We start from the raw sequence: 20752 nt of genomic DNA, 5'->3' as shown, positions 1-20752 counted from the left end.
AGCAGGGAATAGCCAGGAATAGGCAACTGCCAGCTGCCTTCCCATGACAGAGCTCTGCTGTTGGCTTGTGAAGCCCTTTGGGCTGCTTTGGTCTCATCTTTAAACCAGGGAACACTGGCCTTGGGCTTGACAGCTGCTGGTTATGGTCCCAAATCTAAACCTGAGCCATAAAAATCTCTCTTGAGACTCCCAAGGGTCTGATAAAAATCTGCTTCCTACCTGGAGATGAATACACATTTCAGATACACTCAGCTAAATTCCTTGACAGCTTTACGTTCCATAATTTCTCATGGTTTTCTGTGGATCCTTTCCGTTCTGGGGCATTGCTATCTCAGTCCCGGGCTGTGCCCTTCTCATTGAAACAAAGTAATGTTATTTTACTGCTTGTCACTGAGAAATTATGCACCAGTTTTCTCCAGGGCCGTGATTCTTTTGAAGCCTGGTGGGCTTCAGGTAACTGTATCACCTCTCCCTCCTGCAGATTTCACTTCTGCAGGGAGGAAAGCAATAAAATGTACAGTGTGTTGGCTGAATGCTGTTAAAATATTTTATTTATCACTTATTCTCAGTTTGTAGGCAGCAGGAATGCATCTGTTTAATGCCTGTTGTCTTTAAAATGGAAATGTTCAGCAAATATTTGGTACTTTTGTTCCCAGTGAGTTATGTGAGATGGAAATAGGGGGAATAGACAGTAAAAAAATGCTGTCTGGACTTAAACCCATGGAAACAACTGGGGGACTTTGCTTTGTGCCTGGCACGAATGTATCAAGGGGACTGAAAACTGAAGAGTTTTGCATAACCCAATTCCCCACCCCCTTTTCCACATGCATTTGAAAAATGCAGGATCAAATGCATGAAAACCTGCAAAGCCTCATGTCTGTGAGCAGAGGCCAGGCCCTTTCCAGCAACAGTGTGGAGCAGGGAGCAGCTCTAATTCCTCATCTGTTCTCTTTTATAAATTTGTTTTATAAAAACCAGCTGCAGGTTGAAAGCTAGAGCCAGTGTGTAACAGGAAAAAAAAAAAAAAAAAAAAAAAGGGCAAGGCCAAAGGAGCTCAGCCCCATAAGCAGGGGCTGATGTCTGGCACTCCCAGCTCATGCCTGGCATGGGAGGTCTAGACACAAACGTGTAGGTGCCATCCACCTCCAAAAAACACATTCAGGGTTGTTGCTGCATCCTCCTCCTCCCCAGATCAAACTCTCCAAGAGGGAACAGAAAACAGCTACTGAAAACCTCAGAGCATGAAACTGTGCCAGTGCCCCAGTGCTGCAGAAGCTTTGGTGAGGTTCCTATGCTCTGGGGCTTTTTACTACTGGCTCCTCCAGGCTGGATGGTTTGACCAGGAATCCCCAAAACAGCTCACAGCCCCCTGTTTCTTCCCCAGAGAGCCAAGGCTGGAGCTGTGCTCTCAGGGTGAGCATTGCTGGCCCTTCAGCGCCTGGCAAATGGAAGAACCCAGAATCGTTTGGCACCGAGGACTTGGCCACCGTGGCTCATTTATTTCATTTTGTTATTTCTGTGCTGCAGCCCCGTGAGCTGTATGGCAGAGGTAGGGCCACACAGAAAACCTTGAGTGCATGAAGGAAAACCCTGCACTCTGGGGAAGTCTGATCAGTTTGGTACAGCAGAAACTTGGGCTTTCGCATGGATATTTGGGGCAGGCAGAAAATTTCCCAGATTTTAAGTTAAAGGGGGTGTTTTTCAGTGCTCTGAAAGCCAGATGCCCTGCCTCCAGGCTTTTGCAGTGCAGACAGACTTGACCGATATTCCCATGAAAATCTGGGTTTTTGGAGCCCGGAGCTTGCTGAGGCTTGAGGAGGAGCCATGCCAGACGCTGCTTTGTGCTTCCACTCGGGGAAGACAACAAAAACCGGCTCTTTAAAAGAAAAGCAAAGGGGGGAGAAGTTCTTTAAGGAGACGTGGCACCTTGAGCGGAGCAGAGGGAGGGAGGGGAGCAGGACGGGAGGTCCGCGGCTCGGACCTGTGTGCTGGCCTCCAGCTGAAGGCCGGGAGGGCAGGCACCGGCAGCTGCTCCCGGTCGGCCCCCTCCCTCCTCGGCAGCCCGCGGGGCGTGGGCGGCGCGGGGCACGGCGGGGCCGGCGGCAGGGAGCGGGGCGAGCATGTGCATCCTCCTCGCCGCCCCTGCCTCCCTCCCGCCGCCCGCCCGCCTCCCCTCCCTCCCCGCTCGCCGCCGCGGGTGTGTGTGTGTGTGTGTCTCGGCTCCCTCGGCAGCCCGGCCTGACGCAGGCGGATCCACATCGCCCCTGACAACACCCCGGCTCCGGAGCGCCGTGCCGGGGGTCCGGCTGCGGCGGCGGCCCCGCGGGGCCGGGCCGAGCCCAGGGGGACGGCGGGGGCCGGGGTGGCCCGGGCGCGGGGAGGCGGCCCTGGGGGGGAAAGTTGCCGGGAGCGGCGAGGGGCGAGCGCGGCGGCAGGACCATGGGCACTTTGCGGGATTTACAGTACGCGCTGCAGGAGAAGATCGAGGAGCTGCGGCAGCGGGATGCGCTCATCGACGAGCTGGAGCTGGAGTTGGACCAGAAGGACGAACTGATCCAGAAGCTGCAGAACGAGCTGGACAAGTACCGCTCGGTGATCCGGCCCGCCACGCAGCAGGCGCAGCAGCAAAGCGCCGGCACCTTGCAGGGCGAGCAGCGGACCAAGCGCCAGGCGATCTCGGCCGAGCCCACCGCCTTCGACATCCAAGATCTCAGCCACGTCACCCTCCCCTTCTACCCCAAGAGCCCGCAGTAAGCAGGGGGTCACCCCGCCGCTCAGCCTCCCCTCTCTCCCTCATCCCGCTCCATCCCCGGCCTCGCCGCCGCCCGCCGGGCAGGGACCGGAGCGGAGCGCGGCATTCCCGCATCCTCCCCGGGTGGCCCCGCGGGGTGGGAAAGTTGCGAGCGCCGGGTTTGCGGTAGGGGGGCGGGGGAAGAGCGGCAGGAGTGAGCGCCGAGGTGCCAGCAGAGCGGGACGCCCGGGTCCCGGACAGCCCGTCCCGGCTGCGGGGGAACCCGGCCGCCCCATCCCTCCGAAGGACAGGGGCGGCGGGGCGGACGGTGCTGCCGGCGGGTTGAACCGGATCGTGTCGTGGGCATGGAGGCTTTGTCGCTGCGGGAGGGAGCGGGAGAAACCCGGGGCTCGCTGCGGGACCCCGCAGGGAGACATTCCCAGTCGGGAAACTTGGAGCCCGGCGGGATGCGGTGCCCGGCTCTCCGGGAGGGGGCTGGTGTTTTGGGGAGGGGGGTTTGGCAGAAGCAGGAGCTTATTGCAGTGTCCTGGTGCGCCGGAGGGTGTGCGGGGGGCAGGGAAAGTTGCGGGGATCCTCAGGTGCCGGCGCGCCGGGGGATGCGCTGCCCCGGTTTCACACCTGCCGCAGATTAGGGAAATCAGAGCGTCTTAATGGGGAAGAGGAGTCCTGCCTCGCTCAGTGCCTTTTTCCTGGCCGGTACATCTCCGTGCCTTTGGTTCGGCGCTCCTCAAGGGATAAAAAGGGAAGAGGTGATGAGCGGATGCTCGCCGCGCCAGGCTCCATGTGCGGGGCCGGGGCGCAACCTCCCCGTCGATGGGCAAAATCCCCTCCTTCTCTCCGCGGCCGGCATCTTCCTGGCGGGATGATAACGGGGAGCGCTGGCGGATCCCCGAGCCATGCCGGTAGTGGGGAGCGTGTGCGCCGGGCGGGCTCCGGGATGCGGGCACGGTGCCGCGGGCGGCGGTGCCGGGGCACAGGGACGGTGCCCGGGGAGAGGCGGCGGGGCATGGGGACCCTGCCGGAGCGTCCCCTCGGGGACTGTGCCGGGGCTGGCCGCGCTGCCCGCGCAGCCTCGACCCTTTCCCGCCGCCATGGCGGGCCCCGCCGTCTCCAGGCAACTGCCCGCCCTTAGGGCGGCCGCCATGGCCGGACCCGCCGGGCCGGGCCTCGTGTGCCCCTCCTGCCGCCCCGCCGCTTCCCGGTCCCGCTCCCATTCCCACATTCCCGTTCCCGCCCCCCGTTCCCACCGCCACGGAGATTTTGTCCTTTTAAGGCGCCTGGCCGCGCGTTCTAAAGGATGTCAGGGGACGAACGGCGGTGGCGCGTGAAACGCCTCCGCTGCAGCCCCCAAAAGGAATAAAACACCCCAAAAAGTGGGCTGCCAGGACACGGGGGACTGGGGCGGCTGAGGCCAGGCGGGCGAGCGGACTGTGAAATCCCTGGGGTGTGTGGTAAACACCCAAGGTGAGATAAGGCGTCCCACGGTGTTAATTTCCCCTGGGAATGCTCAGCCCCACACGTGTCGGTTTCCTTGTCGGTGTCGTTGCCCCTCGGCGCTTTGAAGTGCAAATGGAGCTCCCAGAACTCCGGGAAGCGCCACAGGTTTCAGCAGAGCGAGTCCGCAGCCTCTGCCGTCTCCAGTGAAATATGTAGGAAGCCTGGCAAAGCCTTGGGTGAACGTTTTCCAGCTGGAATTTTAATTGCTCCTTGTATAAATGCTGCCCTGCAGTCTGGTGTGGGGTGTAATGCCCAACTCCTCCGAGGGGGTGTTTTATATTGATCATCCATGGCCAAGACTTCTAATATTATTTACAATGTCAAAGTCAACTCGTGGTTTCAGGTTGTAATCGCTCAGGTGGGGCATTCCAGGGGTTTGGAGCAGCCCGGGATAGTGGGAGGTGTCCCTGCCCATGGCAGAAGGCTGGAATGAGAGAACTTTTAGGGTCCCTTCCAACCCAAACCGATCTGATTACAGGAAAAGATCCTTGCTAATGGTTTCAGGAGTGTACGTGGCTTTGGGAAGCATTGAGTGCTCTGTATCAGCCCTAAGAGCCTGCTGGCCAAGATAACTCACGGTGGTGGTGAGAGTTAAGGTGGTGAGGACCTGGGAATAACAAAACCTGCACAAAAGGGTTGGTTTTCCCCACCCCCCATTCATGCTGAACCTCTGTGACTCGAGGTAATGGCACCCAGCCTTTTGTTTTGTCAAGCCACCAGGAAGTGTTCAAAAGGCAGGTGGATGTGGCACTTGGGGATATTGCTTAGTGGTGGCCTTGGCAGTGCTGGGAGAATGGTTGGACTTGATGATTTTAGAGGAGTTTTCCAACCAAGATGATTTTAAAGTAGCCTCTGTGTGGTGTTTCTTTTTTTTTTTTTTTTTTTTTTTTTTTTTTTTTTTTTTTTTTTTTTTTTTTAGTTAGGTGGTGCTGGATTTGCTCTCCTGATCTGGCAGAGGTGGCTGGAGATTGGTAGGATGAATAGCAGCAGAAAATCTCTGGGAACTGAATTATCATGAGGGTCACTGTAGATACTTGAGGGTGTGTGGTGGTGGAAGCTGTTGTGATGCCTCACAGAAGATTCTGGGTTACAGAGTGGCTGAACTTTGAAAGAGTGTAAGAGAGCTTGAGAGGGACTTGGGACAGAACACAGGGAATGGCTTCCCACTGCCAGAGGGCAGGGATGGACGGGATATTGGGAAGGAATTGTTCCCTGGGAGGGTGGGCAGGCCCTGGCACAGGTGCCCAGAGCAGCTGGGGCTGCCCCTGGATCCCTGGCAGTGCCCAAAGCCAGGCTGGACTTGGAGCAACCTGGGGCAGTGGAAGGTGTTCCTGCCATGGCAGGGGTGGCACTGGATGGGCTTTAAGATCTCTTCCAACCCAAACCATTCTGAGATTCTATGAAAGGCTTTCAGTCTGCAGGATCTTCCCTTACACACACATCCTCCCCCTTCTCCCCTACTTAAGGACACATATGGTTAAATAAAATTACTTTTTCAGAGTTGTAAGAGTTTGAGTTGCTGTTGGAGGGTTGGGCTTATTTTGCCTCTACAATGTTTTTAAAAGTAAAACAGGACTTTGTGGGCTGACATGAGGAGCTAAAATCCATGGAGGGACACATCCAGCCATTCAGCCATTTTCTTCTGAATTACCAGTGAGAGGAATTGGGCATTAGCATCTTTATCAGTCTCCCTATTGAAGCAACTAGAAGCCAGTTATTTAAAATAAGTGGCTTTTTTCTTCTCTCCCCCTCTCAAAGGACATAACTTGCCAGAAGTGACCGACTAAGAGGGCACAGACTGGGGGGGAAGCTGGCTGGTTTTCTGTGGCAGAAAAAAATGCTGTGTCAGATCATTCTCTCCTCTTCCTCTTCCCAAACTGCTGCTCGTGTTTGTTTTTCCACACCTTTGACCTCTCGCAGGGTATATCCTGGCTGCTAAGAGCCTGTCAGCATGGAAGGAATACTGGGAGACCAACTTTGTACCAACTGCCTTTGCAGTTTAAACTGTACAGAGAAGCCTTTTCAACCAGCAAGCTGCAACTCTTCCCTTTCCCTGCCTCGTTCTTGCCATGGGAAAATACCCAGAACTTTAATTTTAACAGGCTGCTTTGTTCAGGGATCTGCAACAGCTGTTTGCCTTTTTGGAAGGCTGTGTAATCTGTGTGTTTTCTTTTCCAGAAGGGAGAAAAAAAAATGTAGAAGTAGAACAGAGAATAAAGCACAGAGCTCATGAGTGTAAAGGGCCTGATCTCTTGGCTGAGGTGGTACAAGCTCTGTTGTTAGCAGAGACAGCAGCAAATGCTGTGTCATTTGTAGGAAATGTTGAGTAAAACGAAAAATAACTTGGTTTGGGGAGTTAGCAGACTTTTGGGGAATCTGCCAAAATCCCAGAGAGTCATTTGTGAGAGGAGGAGCAGCATGTGAGTTGTATTTAAGTGGTCTGGTTTAAGAAATATAAAATACTTGGTTGCATAGTCTTAGGGAAAGAGCAACATCCATACAAGAGGTTTAACAAAATCCCTGCAATGGCCAGATTGGCTCTTTGAAGGTGAATGTGCACATCTTCTGGGTACTAGGGGTGTATTTTAAGTGATCATAATAGTCATAAAATCCCCAGAAATACTTGAAAAGCACTTTGTATTTAGGGTGTTGGCATTAAATACTCTTCTGGTGTTTATCAGTGCTGTGTATGCTGCAGTTTCATCTAAAAACCCCTGAAACGACCCAAACCCCTCTTCCCTCATGCTCTCCTCTTCGTACAGGAATTTGGTACATGATGAAAACACTGGGAACTGGTGGTTGAGATGATGGGGGAGGAACTGAGGCACGCTCCTGCAGTGATGGTTTCCTGGAACGTGGGGCAGGAGCTGGGATGGTGGTGGCCTCTTGAGTCCTGTCACTTTCTGGTGAAGCATCTTGCCCCGAGCAGTCAGCAGAGATGGATGTAGTGGTGCAACCTTCATGGGTTTTTTTTTTTTCTGTCAATCCACTCTGATGTGTCCAGTGAGCAATTAAGTGAACTGCATTTATCATTTGTTGTGAGAGCTGTTAAATGCTGTGGTTGCTTTTATGTGCTCTAATGTCGAATCCATCCGAACGTAGTTTCAGCTGATGTTCGATGGACAAAAATCCATTAACGTCACTGGGGTTTTTCGGTGCATTTGAAGGGTCAGGATTTTATGTGTTGAGCGGTGCTGGGGCACCACTGATGGGGGAGGATCCCTGGTGCTGTGCTGTGAGGGATGATGTTCTCCCTGCCAGAGCTGTGAGCACAGGAAGGGTAGTGCTGGAGCAAGGCAGCCGAGCGTGATTTCCCCGTGTTTTGACAGGTCTGGCTCGGCAGTGGTGGCAGTGATGGGGCTCCCCTCTGTGCACTTGTGTGACTCATGCTCCGAGTGGTTTAATGCCTTGGGAAGTGACAAGAGGACATTGTGACAGCTCAGCTCCTTGTGTGATACATTACAAGCCTCTGAGGTTTGGGTTGCTCACAGCAGTAAGGGGTGGCTCTGTGGTGTTAAGCACAGAACTACGATTTTTCTCTATTGAAGCAGTGTTTTGGGTCATCTCTCAACACGCTTGTTCAGGCTGGTGGTGTCTGTGCTGAGTGTAAGCTCCAGAGGGGTTTGACTCAAAGGAAGGTAAAAAACAAATCTTCCAATAAAGCTACTAAAGCCACGTAGTTGTTTTGTCATCTTCTGTGTGGTTCTTGCTGAGATGAGTTTAATTGCAAGATAAAACATCGCTGCAATGTCACTTATTCTTAGTTCTGTTCAACAAGTAACACAGACTTCCCTGGGTTTTTTCTGCTGCTTTTGGAGATTAATTTTAGCAGTGTGGTGTCAGTAAACTGTGTTTTAAAGCAAAGTGGTTCTGTTCAGAAACTACAGTGACATTTTCTTGGTGGTTATATGCAAAACAACACTGTTCAGCAAGTACAGTAGCTCTGAGCACACTAACAGCTGGTAATTAACACAGAGACTCTTTTTTAAATTGTAGTACAGCTCCATAAGTTCATTTTCTGCAGAATTAACTTTTTTTTCCTTTTATCTGTACTACTGGAATAATTACCTATACTTGTCTGAGCTGTGTTACATTCATCCTTAGCTGTATGAATGCTGTAGGTGGAGAGTTTTAAAGTGCTTCAACACAAAATAAGGTCCCCAGGCCATGGCCACGAATTCCTTCTCTCCAGACTCTGTGAAAGCATTCCTGACCTTCAGCATCCCATGCTCCTAAACACAGGATGTGTCTTACGTTTCTGAAATTAACAATAATAATAAAAAAGCCAGGTCAGAGTTCTGAAACTGAACAGAAATGGACGTAGTAGCACGAATTTAGCCTGGCCAGCTGCCTCTGGAAGGACAGGGGACGCCGTGAGTTCTGAACTTGCTGAGCACCAGATGGAAAATAGGACTCAAGGGGAAAATTTGTTTCTTCAGAGACTTAAAAAGGATGCAGTGAATTGTTACATATCAGTTTCTGTAGTTATCCTGCTTGAGCTAGATGCTGTAGGATGATAAGAGTTACTGAATACAAACATCTTCCTGAGGGAAAGGGTTCAGGAAAGCTGGGCTGGAGATGGATTAAACACCATTCACTGCCATCAGTGATAGTCCTTGCTGCCCGTGCTGCTGGTCTTTGCTTTTGGCTTTTCACGGGGCCCAAATCCTTGCATATGCATCAGGATGAAGTCTAAATATTTCTGTAAATGTTTTTCATCTGCTGCTTTGCCATTTCTAGCGGGTACATGCAGGCAGAGGAGTGCCTGACATTCGTGTTTTGTGTGGCTTGTCTTTGTTTTGAAGGGCAGAGAGAACAGGAAAAAAACAAAAGTATTTGTTGCTACATAGGAGCCTGAACCATGACAGTAATACCTTTCTCCTCTCAGCATCTACAGAAAGTGGTTTGGTCGAAGTGTGCAATCAGTCGAGTGTGTTCTGTGTATCCTGACATCCTGAATGCCTGGAATTGCATCCAGGTGTTTTGCAAACGCTGCTAAAGCCCCTCCTGGCAGGCTTGGTGTCAGGGGAAGCTCCAGAGCAGCGTGCTCCGAGCAGGAGCACAGGACCGGCGTTTTGCAAGGCTCTTGCAGCCACTGGTTTCCTTGGAAACCAGAGCCTGAGCAGGGAGAGCCAAACTTCAACACCAGTGCCTGCTTTCCAAGTCGAAAATGGGCTGTCAGACTTTCTGAAGTCTGGGGTCTTTGGGTTGTGTTTGAGGCTTGTTCATTAGGAGCAAACTTGAAGTAGGTTATCAGTGTAAAAAAGCTCCTTGTCAGGCTGCAACAATTCCTGCCTGGAGCAGTGCTTCTTCCCCCAAATTCCCTTCTTTGATTCGGTTTGTGGACACATTTATTGGAGGTGTTTCCTGCCAAGCACCCCAGCTGTGTCAGGAAAGCTGCACAGCTGCTCTGTGACTTGGGCTTGACGTGGATTTAGAAACTGCCCAGCCCAGGCCAGCTCGTTTTGCTCGCTTACTTAATGTTCTGTCAGGTGGTGGCTGTGGGTGACGTGAACAAAGATGAGAAGTCATAATGGAGCTGCCTGGCTTGATGGAAAATTAAATTGCAGTCTTGTAAGTGCACGCATACTTTGTGTTGGATGTGAATAGAAAAATATATATAATGACATGTATGTGCACTCACGTATTTAGCACACGTAGGGGAGTATTGCATTCATGCAAATACACTTTTATTAGGAGGGAAAACAGTCAGGCTTTCATATCAGTGGACAGGAGGCAATTTTGTACAGAACCAGCAGGACTGTGGGAAGGCATCCTGGTCTAGTGGAAGGTGTCACTGCCCATGAACGAGGTGATTTTTAAGATCTCTTCAAAGCCAAATGTGGAAATGTGTTGGTTTCTGTGTCCACAGAGTATCATTGAGATTCAGGAGTAAATAACATAGAAATGGAGAGCCAGTGTTCCCTGCCCCCAGTGGAAGTGGGTCCCTGGGATGTGTCAGTGCTTGTTAGGATTTAAACTGCCTATTTGATGTCATTTGTGTGCAGAGATCCGGCGGCTGAGGGGAATTCATTACTGCTCTTGGAGTCCACAGGCTAAATGAGGAAAATAACCTTCTTGGTGGGTGATATTTCTGGTGAATAGAGGAAATCAATGGCCCTGGGACTGCCAGCAGCACATCAGGGCAGTGGCCAAGCACTTCAGGAAGGTGTAGATAAAGCAAATGTGATGCAAATAGTGCCACTCAGCTGTACCTTAAGGCTTGTTGGAAAGGATACCTGCTTCAGTTATAGAGACTTTCAAAATCTGCCTCTTAAACTCCTGAGAAATTCCTGTAGGTGAAATGGAAGATCAGGCATCCTGGAAATACAGAGTTAGCCTCCAGTGCTTTGCCTTGAAATTGCAGTATTGCCCACGTTAGTAAAGGTAGGGGGTTGTGTGAAGCTTGAGGGTGGGCATGGTCAGCTGGAGGAGATGAACATCCTTCAGCAGCTCCTGTGTTCTGTAGCACCATCCTCTTCTGAGCCCTTTATTACTTCCCTGGGTGTCTTGTTCCTGCTCCTCCTTCTGCCCAAGATTTTTCTCTCTGCCCATGGATGCTGCTTATTCCCTTCCCTGACAATCCCAAAGCTCATCTTTTACAGAGCTGTCCCATCCAGAGGGGTCCAGGCTTGGCATCTCTGCTAAAAATCAGCCTTGTTGCCTGTGTGCATCCAGAGGCAGAGACCTTCCAGTGACTGGAGCACAAGATACCACAGGAGGCTGGATTTTCCTGCCAGTCCAGCTTTCCTGGTGTGCCAAGGCCTTTTCTGCTCCTCACCTGCCCCACCAGCGAGCAGGCAGGGGCTACACAAGAAACTGGGAGGGGACAGAGCCAGGACAGCTGATCCCAAGGAGGATTGCACAGGATGGAATCCCATTCCTGGGAATGGCTGAACACCTGCCTGCCCATGGAAAGGACAGAATGAATCCCTTGTGGCTTTTGCTTTACCTGTTGAACTGCCTTTATATCAACCCGCGAGCTTTTCCCCTTTTGCCCTTCTGATTGTCTCTCCCATCCCAGCTGGGCTGTGAGTGGGTGGTGCTGGCGTTCCACCTCCAGCAGGAACATCTCAAAAGTGTCTTGTACCTCCAAAGGGATTGGGGCCCAAGGATAGATCCCGGAGCAGGAACACCTTGAGGCATCAGCAGCTGTGTATGAGGCCATGGATAAACTTGTGGCACAAGCAGGGTAAGACCCATATTGGAGCAGGTTCATTCCTAGAACAAATTCATTCCTGGAGCAGGTTCCTTCTTGCAGGGGCTGTGGGTCAATCCATCCTGGAGCAGGTTCATTCCTGAAGCAGGTTCCTTCCTGCAGGGGCTGTGGGTAAATCCATCCTGGAGCAGGTTCATTCCTGAAGCAGGTTCCTTCCTGCAGGGGCTGTGGGTAAATCCATCCTGGAGCAGGTTCATTCCTGAAGCAGGTTCCTTCCTGCAGGGGCTGTGGGTAAATCCATCCTGGAGCAGGTTCATTCCTGGAGCAGGTTCCTTCCTGCAGGGGCTGTGGGTAAATCCATCCTGGAGCAGGTTCATTCCTGAAGCAGGTTCCTTCCTGCAGGGGCTGTGGGTAAATCCATCCTGGAGCAGGTTCATTCCTGAAGCAGGTTCCTTCCTGCAGGGGCTGTGGGTAAATCCATCCTGGAGCAGGTTCATTCCTGAAGCAGGTTCCTTCCTGCAGGGGCTGTGGGTAAATCCATGCTGGAAGCAGGTTCATTCCTGCAGAGCCTGTGGCTCCTAGAGAAGGCCATGCTGGAACAGGAGCACCTCAGAGTAAGTGTGGCTGTGGATAAATACACCACAGTAGGTAAACCCCTGGAGACACTGGCTGATGGATAAGGTTCCAGCTGGAGCAGGTACATCCCTAAGAGTGTCTGGATAGATCCAAGGGAGCAGGAGCAAGGGGAGGAGTTCACTGCAATGTTCAACTTCACAGTCTGGTCCAAAGGGATGGGTGTGGAGACAGTAATGGACACACCCTTAAATTGTTGTATCTGGGGGTTTCAGTGGCACCTCACAGGAATTACTGCAGCAGGAAGGAACCTGCTCCAGAAGCCTTCCTTGCAGTGTCAGCCCCTTCACAGGCAGTGACTTTGAGCTGTATTGTCACAATGTCCCTCTGCACGCCCTGCGCTGCCTCAGTGACATCCTGGGCAAGCTCTGTGCCCTGCCCCAGCTCCAGAGGCTCCGTGTTTGGCATTGCCTGTCCTTATTACAGTCCTGCCTGTGGAGCAAACAACAGCCAGGTCTCACTGGTGGGGAATAGCCAGACCAAGAGTGGGATAAATCCCTCAGAAATGTGGGATTGGGTGTGCTCTGTACACAGCTTGGGTCTGAGTCCTGGAACAGGGCTGTGCATCCAAACGGGGCAGACACCTACAAACCAACTGGGGGTGTGTAACACCTGTTGTACTGGGGATGTGTGTGTGTGTGTAACACCTGTTGTACTGGGGATGTGTGTGTGTGTGTGTGTAACACCTGTTGTACTGGGGATGTGTGTGTGTGTGTGTAATACCTGTTGTACTGTGTGTGTGTAATACCTGTTGTACTGTGGATGTGTGTGTAATACCTGTTGTACTGTGGATGTGTGTGTAACACCTGTTGTACTGAGGGTGTGTGTGTAACACCTGTTGTACTGGGGGTGTGTGTAACACCTGTTGTACTGGGTATGTGTGTAATACCTGTTGTATTGAGGGTGTGTGTGTAACATCTGTTGTACTGTGTGTGTGTGCAATACCTGTTGTATTGAGGGTGTGTGTGTAACACCTGTTGTACTGGGGGTGTGTGTAACACCTGTTGTACTGGGTGTGTGTGTAACACCTGTTGTACTGGGTGTGTGTGTGTAACACCTGTTGTACTGGGTGTGTGTGTGTAACACCTGTTGTACTGGGTGTGTGTGTAACACCTGTTGTACTGGGGGTGTGTGTGTGTAATACCTGTTGTACTGGGTGTGTGTGTAATACCTGTTGTACTGGGGGTGTGTGTAACACCTGTTGTACTGGGTGTGTGTGTAACACCTGTTGTACTGGGTGTGTGTGTGTAACACCTGTTGTACTGTGTGTGTGTGTAATACCTGTTGTACTGGGTGTGTGTGTGTAACACCTATTGTACTGGGTGTGTGTGTAATACCTGTTGTATTGAGGGTGTGTGTGTAACACCTGTTGTACTGGGGGTGTGTGTGTAATACCTGTTGTATTGAGGGTGTGTGTGTAACACCTGTTGTACTGGGTGTGTGTGTAACACCTGTTGTACTGGGGGTGTGTGTGTGTAACACCTGTTGTACTGTGTGTGTGTGTAACACCTGTTGTACCGAGGGTGTGTGTGTGCAATACCTGTTGTATTGAGGGTGTGTGTGTAATACCTGTTGTATTGAGGGTGTGTGTGTAATACCTGTTGTATTGAGGGTGTGTGTGTAACACCTGTTGTAATGTGTGTGTGTGTAACACCTGTTGTAATGTGTGTGTGTGTAATACCTGTTGTATTGGGGGTGTGTGTGTAACACCTGTTGTACTGGGTGTGTGTGCAATACCTGTTGTATTGAGGGTGTGTGTGTAACACCTGTTGTACTGTGTGTGTGTGCAATGCCTGTTGTATTGAGGGTGTGTGTGTAACACCTGTTGTTGCTCCTTACACCTCCTTGCACATTTACTTGCTGTTCAGACAGCAACTGCACGGAGGGGAGAACAAGTCCTGCCCATCAGATCTGTGACTGCTTCCTGTTCTCCTGTGGAAGCCCAGCTCTGAGAGGCACAGGAGGGAAACTGTGTAGAGGTTTTGGGGTTTTTTCTTTGTTAAAGTTAGGATAAGATGTGTGAGATGCTATTTTTGTTTGGATTTAGATGTTTATTTGTTTTTATTTATATTATAGTTTTTTTATAAATTGTGAGTTTTATAGTATTTAAAAAATTAAAAATGGAGTTGTGTTTTATAAGGCTTTTTAAGGATAAATTGTTTAATTAAGGAATGATATTTAAATTATTTTTATTTTTAATTTATTAACTAATTATTTGTGGTTTATAATTTGGATGTTTTATTTAATTATATAATATTATTTAAATTTGTGAAGAAGGACTAGCTTTTGCTTTAAGATTTTGATTTTGTTATATATATTATTCTATTTTAAAGCTTTGAATTTTAAGTTTTTTATTATATGGTATTATATATTTTAATTTAAATGATATACTTATAATTCAAGTTTTATGATTTAATTTTGGAAGGTTTTTAATGGCTTTAGATTAAATGTAGTGGTTTTTTGGGGCGTTAGTGTTTGATAGTACAGAAAGTTTAAAATTTTTAGTAACCAGGGTTCCAACAGGAAATGAAGCATGGAGAGGAGAAGGCTTTTCTAAACACTGGGACTGGGACACCAGGATAGAGCATTTTGGGAGAGTGTAAGGCAGGCAGATCCTCTGGTTCTCCCTGACCTTCCCTTGGTTGGGGGCACAGCCGGAAGGAAGCCAGAGCCACCTGAAGCTGGAATGTGACTGAAGTGTCCCTGCTCCTGCCTGGAGGACGGACACATCTGGGACAGCTGTGCTTGCTCACATTCTGGTGACATCCTGCTGCTTTCTGAGTGACTCTGACAGGTAGCTCAGAGTCACATGCCTGGGCAGGAGGGCTCCTGTGGCCTTTTCTGATCAGTCTGGATTCCCAAGGGAATGCTTGTCATAGCAACGGGCCCCTGGCCAGGTAATAATTAGCAGAGACTCCACAATTCACAGAAGGCTCATCAATAATAATCTTTATTAAGAAACCCATTGCTCTTTTATAGACAGTTACGATACACCTGGACCTAATTGATCCCCCTATCCAATCATCATTAGCTAATTAAGAAAACACCCTTTGGTAAACAAATCTCCATAGCACATTCTACATGTGCACAACAGCTGCAGCAAGTGAAGATAAGAATTGTTTCTCATTCTTTCCTCTGATCTTCTCACAGCCTTTTCCAGGACCATGCCTGGGAAAGTTGTGTTGCTCTCTGTGGCCAGAGCTGCTGCCACAAATGCTCACTATCCATCTCATCTCCCTCCGTTCCCGTGCTGGCTTTGTTACTGTGCCTGCTTGTTTCCAGCAAGCTGGGACACTTGAGCACAGTGACTGCCAGCACACGTGTGTTTGTGGGGATCTGGCACTGGGAAAAGTGACTTTGGGCTCTTTGTGAGGTGACAGACCCAACCTCTTCCTGCTCCACCTTCTATTCACCTTCACCACTGTTATTTTCTCATCAACCACCCTGCCAGGTGCTTTGTGTCTTGTCCATGGCTAGGAACAAATGATCCCTTCCCTCATCAATGCCCAAGTCTTTCCCATTTGGACTTTGTGCAAGGATGAGTGACAGCCTGATCTAGGTAGGCAAAGCAGCTCCAAAAGGGAGATCATCAATCACATCTCAGCTCTCGGGTTTGTGCTGTTGCTCTTGCACAGACAAAACAGGTGTTGGGAATCTTTTGAAATGGTTTCTTAATTTGAAAGCCAAAAATAACTGAAATGGGAACCCACTAGTGTGGTGCTAAGAGCATCACTTGGGATGTACAAATCTGGGTTAAGAATTATCCCATTATTTGCAGGTATTAATGGAGAAGCTTCCATAGGGATTGAGGCTGTTTGGTGAAGCCAAACACATGGGAGACCTACTGGAAATGGGGCAGAGCCAGGGACATGTCACAGGTCACCCCTGGAGCACAGTGGCTCTCCACCCTCTCCTTGTTTTGACTGAAATTCCAGCTGTGAGCTATAAAGGACTTTTTCAATGGCAGGCTTACTCTATATCCACATATTTTTCCCTATGTTTTTCACCACAAAAGCTTCTTGCTGTGCTCTGTGATGGGCAAGTGTTATAAGCTGGAGACAATTTATTTGTTTAAGCTGGCTGGGCACAAACATTTTGGCTGTAGGGTTCTGAAGGAGGCTCCTGCTTAATAAATACAGCTGAGCAATGTTCAGAGCATTGTGGCAGAGTTGTTATTGATGGAAAATCCATGAATATGTAGCAACCAAAAGGTAAAGCTCAGCAAAGCTGTGCTGGCAGGGTGCAGGATTGGGAAGGGTGGCTTGGGACAGCTGCCTTGGGCACTGGGGCAAAGCAGGAGCTTTGTGGAAAATATGGATGCTTGTGGAATGTACCCAGAATGGGATCTTCACAGGGATTTGGAGTTTTAATATATGCTGGAGGAGCCTTCTGAGGCTTAGGTGCTTCCTGGGGAGCCTTGAGCTCTCTTACCTATCCTGATTTCCTTGGTCAGCAGCTGAAATACTTTGTGCCTTTGCTCATGCTGAAGAAATGATATATCATGGAGAGATAATATTCCATGCCTATTCCAAGCTTCTTAATGGAATTCTTATCAGTTCCACTGAAAAATAGGATGCACAAAAAAGCTGCCTGGCTGTCAGGTTGTTTGCTCTGTGCCTTCTTTAGAGCTGCCTTGGCTTTCTCCATGTGGCTTCCCACCCTAAATTCCATGTGTCTGCAGCCACCAGGTGACATCAAATTCCTTGGACACTGAGGGACAGGCAGGGCAGGACTGCAGGATACAGATCCTGAGCATCCCTGGCTGATGCTTCAGAGCCATCGCTGACACATCTCTCACTGCTCAACAGCAGGCTTTTTTTTTTTTTTTCCCTTCCGCCAATATCTGCTTGTTTTAAACCTATCTTGTGCTCAGTGTTTTCAGAAGACTTAAAAGCTGGGTTTTTTTTAAAATCAGTTTGGACTGGGGAGCCTGAGATTGCCCAGCCACAGCCACTCAGTGCCTTGACACCATTTTCTCTGGGATTGTTTTGTTGACTCAAGTGCACTTTGCTGCAATACAAACATTGAGGATAAAAGGCAGCCACCTCAGCAAATTAGTGTGAAAGCACTGCAGAGGAATTGTAGATGTGTATTTTGGTGTTCTGGTCTTTATTTTCAAGTTGAGATCTCTCCTTCTGCCCACAGCCTGTGCTTTTTAAGGAGTATCTGTTGTGCAGGGAGGGCTTTTAAAAGTTTAATCAATTGTCTGTTTGTGGACCCACCTGAAGGGTAAATCAGATGCTGCATTGACAGGGACCTGCCTGTGTCATAAAACTTCAGGCAAGGTTGGATTTAAGTGAGTCTGGAAAAAAAAAATCAGTCATGGATCATTTAAAATCTTTCCTGGGAGGAAAGGCAGGGAGAGTTGGGGATTTAGCCCGGAGAAGAAGGCTCTGGGTGGACCTTAGAGCCCCTTCCAGTGCCTGAGGGGGTGCTAAGACAGCTGGTGCCAGAGAGGGACCTGGGACAAGGGATGGAGGGACAGAACACAGGGAATGGCTTCCCTCTGCCAGAGGGCAGGGATGGATGGGATATTGGGAAGGGATTGTTCCCTGGGAGGGTGGGCAGGCCCTGGCACAGGGTGCCCAGAGCAGCTGTGGCTGCCCCTGGATCCCTGGAAGTGTCCAAGGCCAGGTTGGACAGGGTTTGGAGCAGCCTGGGACAGTGGAAGGTGTCCCTGTCCATGGCAGGGGTGGCACTGGAAGGGTTTTAAGGTCCCTTTGAACCCAAATGAGTCTGAGGTTCTGTGATTTCATTCTAGTTTTCATAATGAAAACAAGTTTTCCTCTACATGCTACAGGTGTCCAGGTGTGCAGTCCTATTACAAAAAAAAAGTAACAAAAAAAACCAAACAAACAAACAAAAAAAACACACCAAAACCAAACGAACCTGAAATTGCTCTGAAGGGTTATAATGCTTTTTAAACAGGAATCTCAAAATGCCCAATCTTGTTTTTTGTTACTGTCCATGAAGGCTTTTCTGAGCAGCAGGCTCCACTCTGAATGCAGCTGGTCGACGAACTTCTCTTTTAGCAGCAGCTGGGTTGTGTGGAATGAAAGAATTAATTAACCTGGTGTGGAATGAGAGAACTTAATAAACCTGGTGTAGAATGAAATAATTAATCAGCCTGTGGCCAGCCTGGAAGAGCAGCCACCTGATGTGTCCTGTTTGAGTAGCAGGGGCTTGATTCCTGGCCAGGCATGGCTGAGCTGAGCTCCTTTGTGTAAGGCTGAGGTGAAAAGCTCCTTCTTTGTGCTGGGGCTTTAGCAGAAAACTGAATTTTCATACCCAAGACCCAGGAGAGCAGTCATGGGCATGTAGTGGCAGAAATTTCTGCTGAGGAACAAAAGCAAATTCCTCATCAGAGAATGTAATCAACTGGTGATGCTGCAGCTGGCTCCTTGCAGCCTCTGCACGCAGACAAAATAGCAATGTAGTAGAGAGAAAATGTTTGCTGAGTTAACTGGGCTATATTTAGGTGCCAAATAAACAGATTGCTGCTTTTGACTCTCCCCCTCACACCCTCAAAACTGCTTCTTGGGCTCTCTGCAAGTGTCTTGGCTGTTAGTGGCTTCTGTTCCCTGCAAGAAGAGTGATGGGGAGCAGTAGGGGAGGGACATCTGTCCCAGCTGGACATGGGAAAGGTGACTGCTGGGCACACAGTCCCCTTCTCCAGCCTTGTTCCCGCCTCTGTCCTTCCTTAGCACTGTCTGCACAGGCTGGCTGAGGTACAAAACCCTGAACTCTCCAAACTCTTCTCCATGGGAGCCCTTGGGAATCACAGGGGGTTTAACCAGGCCAGGTGCTGGGGATGAGCAGCTGGAGCAGCCCTGGAGAAGGAGCTGTGCTGGGGGTGAGAGCTGGGACCCAGAACCCCCCCCGTGCCCTGGGCTGAGCCCCAGCGTGGGCAGCAGGGGAGGGGGGGATCCTGCCCCTCTGCCCCTGGGCTCAGGTGAGACCCCACCTGCAGAGCTGCCCCAGCCCTGGGGCCAGCACAGGAGGGACCTGGAGCTGCTGGAGAGAGCCCAGGGGAGGCACCAGGATGAGCAGAGGGATGGAGTAGCTCAGCTGGGAGAGCTGGGATTGTTCACCTGGAGAGGAGAAGCTTTGGGGAGACCAAATTGTGGCCTTGCAGGGCCTGAAGGAGCTGGTAAGAAAGATGGAGAGAGACTCTGTACAAGGGATGGAGAGACAAGGAGGGATGGCTTCCCAGTGTCAGAGGACAGGGATGGATGGGATATTGGGCAGGAATTGTTCCCTGGGAGGGTGGACAGGCCCTGGCACAGGGTGCCCAGAGCAGCTGTGGCTGCCCCTGGATCCCAGGCAGTGCCCAAGGCCAGGCTGGACAGGGCTTGGAGCAGCCTGGGACAGTGGAAGTGTCCCTGCCCATGGCAGGGGGTGGCACTGGATGGGACCCTTCCAGTGGGTTCCTTTAAGGTCCTTTCCAACCCAAACCCTTGTGGAATTCTATGAGCACTGTGACCTTTTTGATCCATATAAAGCTGGAGCTGAAAAACCAGCATCTTCCATTCCATGCTGCATTTTGCATCCCATTTTCCCCTTGCAGCAGGCTCTTTTCTTGGCACTGCTGTTGGGACTGATTGTACAGTTAGCCCTTTATTCATGTGTGCATAAATTTGACTTCTTTTAAAGGAAGCAGCTCCTGTAATCGCCTTGCCAGAACAGATTAGGAGAGGGAGTGTGCAGATCACAACACTCCTCTGCTGCCTTTGACGAGGAGGATTTCATCAGCCTGCTTCAAGTGCTGCTTGCAGCCTCAGGGGTGGCCAGAGAGCAGTAGGAAATTCATTTATTCCTTTCTTTTCTCCTCTTTACACGTACTTATGCTGTTCATATGTTTTTGCCTCCTAATTTACTACAAGTTGGGGAGTTTGGGGCACCCAGTGTTGTACCCGAGGAGGAGAGGATTGTGGTCAGCACAAGGTTTGCTCTGCCCATCACTGCAGGCTTTCATCTGTCTGGCTTTTAGTGCTGATGAGTTTTTCTATCCAAGAGAATGCCTTAACTGTAATTGCTTCATAAGCACAGGCACTTGGTGATTAGAAATTACTTTTCATTCCTGATTAAATAGCAAGGCATGGTCTTTAACAAAACCAGGACACTTAAAATTCCAGTGTTCTCATTTCAGGGGCATTGATTTTCACAGCCAGAAAGGCTTTCCTCAAATTTCCACCTAAAGAGCAAACATTAATGCAGATATAGGTTAATTACAGGTTTGGTTAAGATTTTCTTTTCCTAGTAACCCGAGACTAAATCACACAGTAATCTTTAAAATTGAGATGATGTGTATTAGAAGTGTGCTAATGAAATGAAGAGTTTGGAAAAGTTAAAGCTCAGGTTAGAAACTTTAAGTGGGTTTTTTTGTTTTGTTTTTCTTTTGTTAATCTAAAGGCTTTGTGGAGCTCAGCTTGATTGTCCTGGGGCAGAGCTGGTCACTTGGGGTTTCTGCTGCTGAGCTTCTAGCTGGCAGTGCTGGGCATATCTGTCCAGAAAAATGGAATTGGAGCACCTGCAGGGAGTAATTATGCCTGGCACTTCTTTGTCCTGCCTTTACAGACTTCTCTGAGCTGCTCTGGGGGAGAATATGATAGCCAGCCTGGGGAGATCCCTCACTCAGCTCTGTTTTGGGTTGTGCCTGTGTTCTTTGATGTTGGCTCGGTGGCACAGGACAGCCTTCAGCTCTCAGCCAC

The 20752-nt window shown here is 49.9% G+C and overlaps 1 protein-coding gene across 2 annotated transcripts in view; it reads left to right on the top strand.

Moving 5' to 3' along the window:
• Positions 1–20752, top strand: part of PRKG1 (protein kinase cGMP-dependent 1) — a 373843-nt gene that overhangs the window by 26313 nt on the left and 326778 nt on the right. Inside the window, exon 1 of one of the 2 annotated variants that reach the window (XM_053948821.1) lies at positions 2440–2750. The exons of the other annotated variant lie outside the window; for it this stretch is intronic. Coding sequence (XP_053804796.1) covers positions 2440–2750 — 311 coding nt within the window. Of the gene's footprint in view, positions 1–2439; positions 2751–20752 lie in introns of those variants that run through there. 2 annotated transcript variants of the gene reach the window in all.

This window comes from Vidua chalybeata, chromosome 8, assembly GCF_026979565.1.
Source record: "Vidua chalybeata isolate OUT-0048 chromosome 8, bVidCha1 merged haplotype, whole genome shotgun sequence".
NCBI lineage: Eukaryota > Metazoa > Chordata > Aves > Passeriformes > Viduidae > Vidua > Vidua chalybeata.
This window is presented reverse-complemented; position numbering and strand designations above follow the sequence as displayed.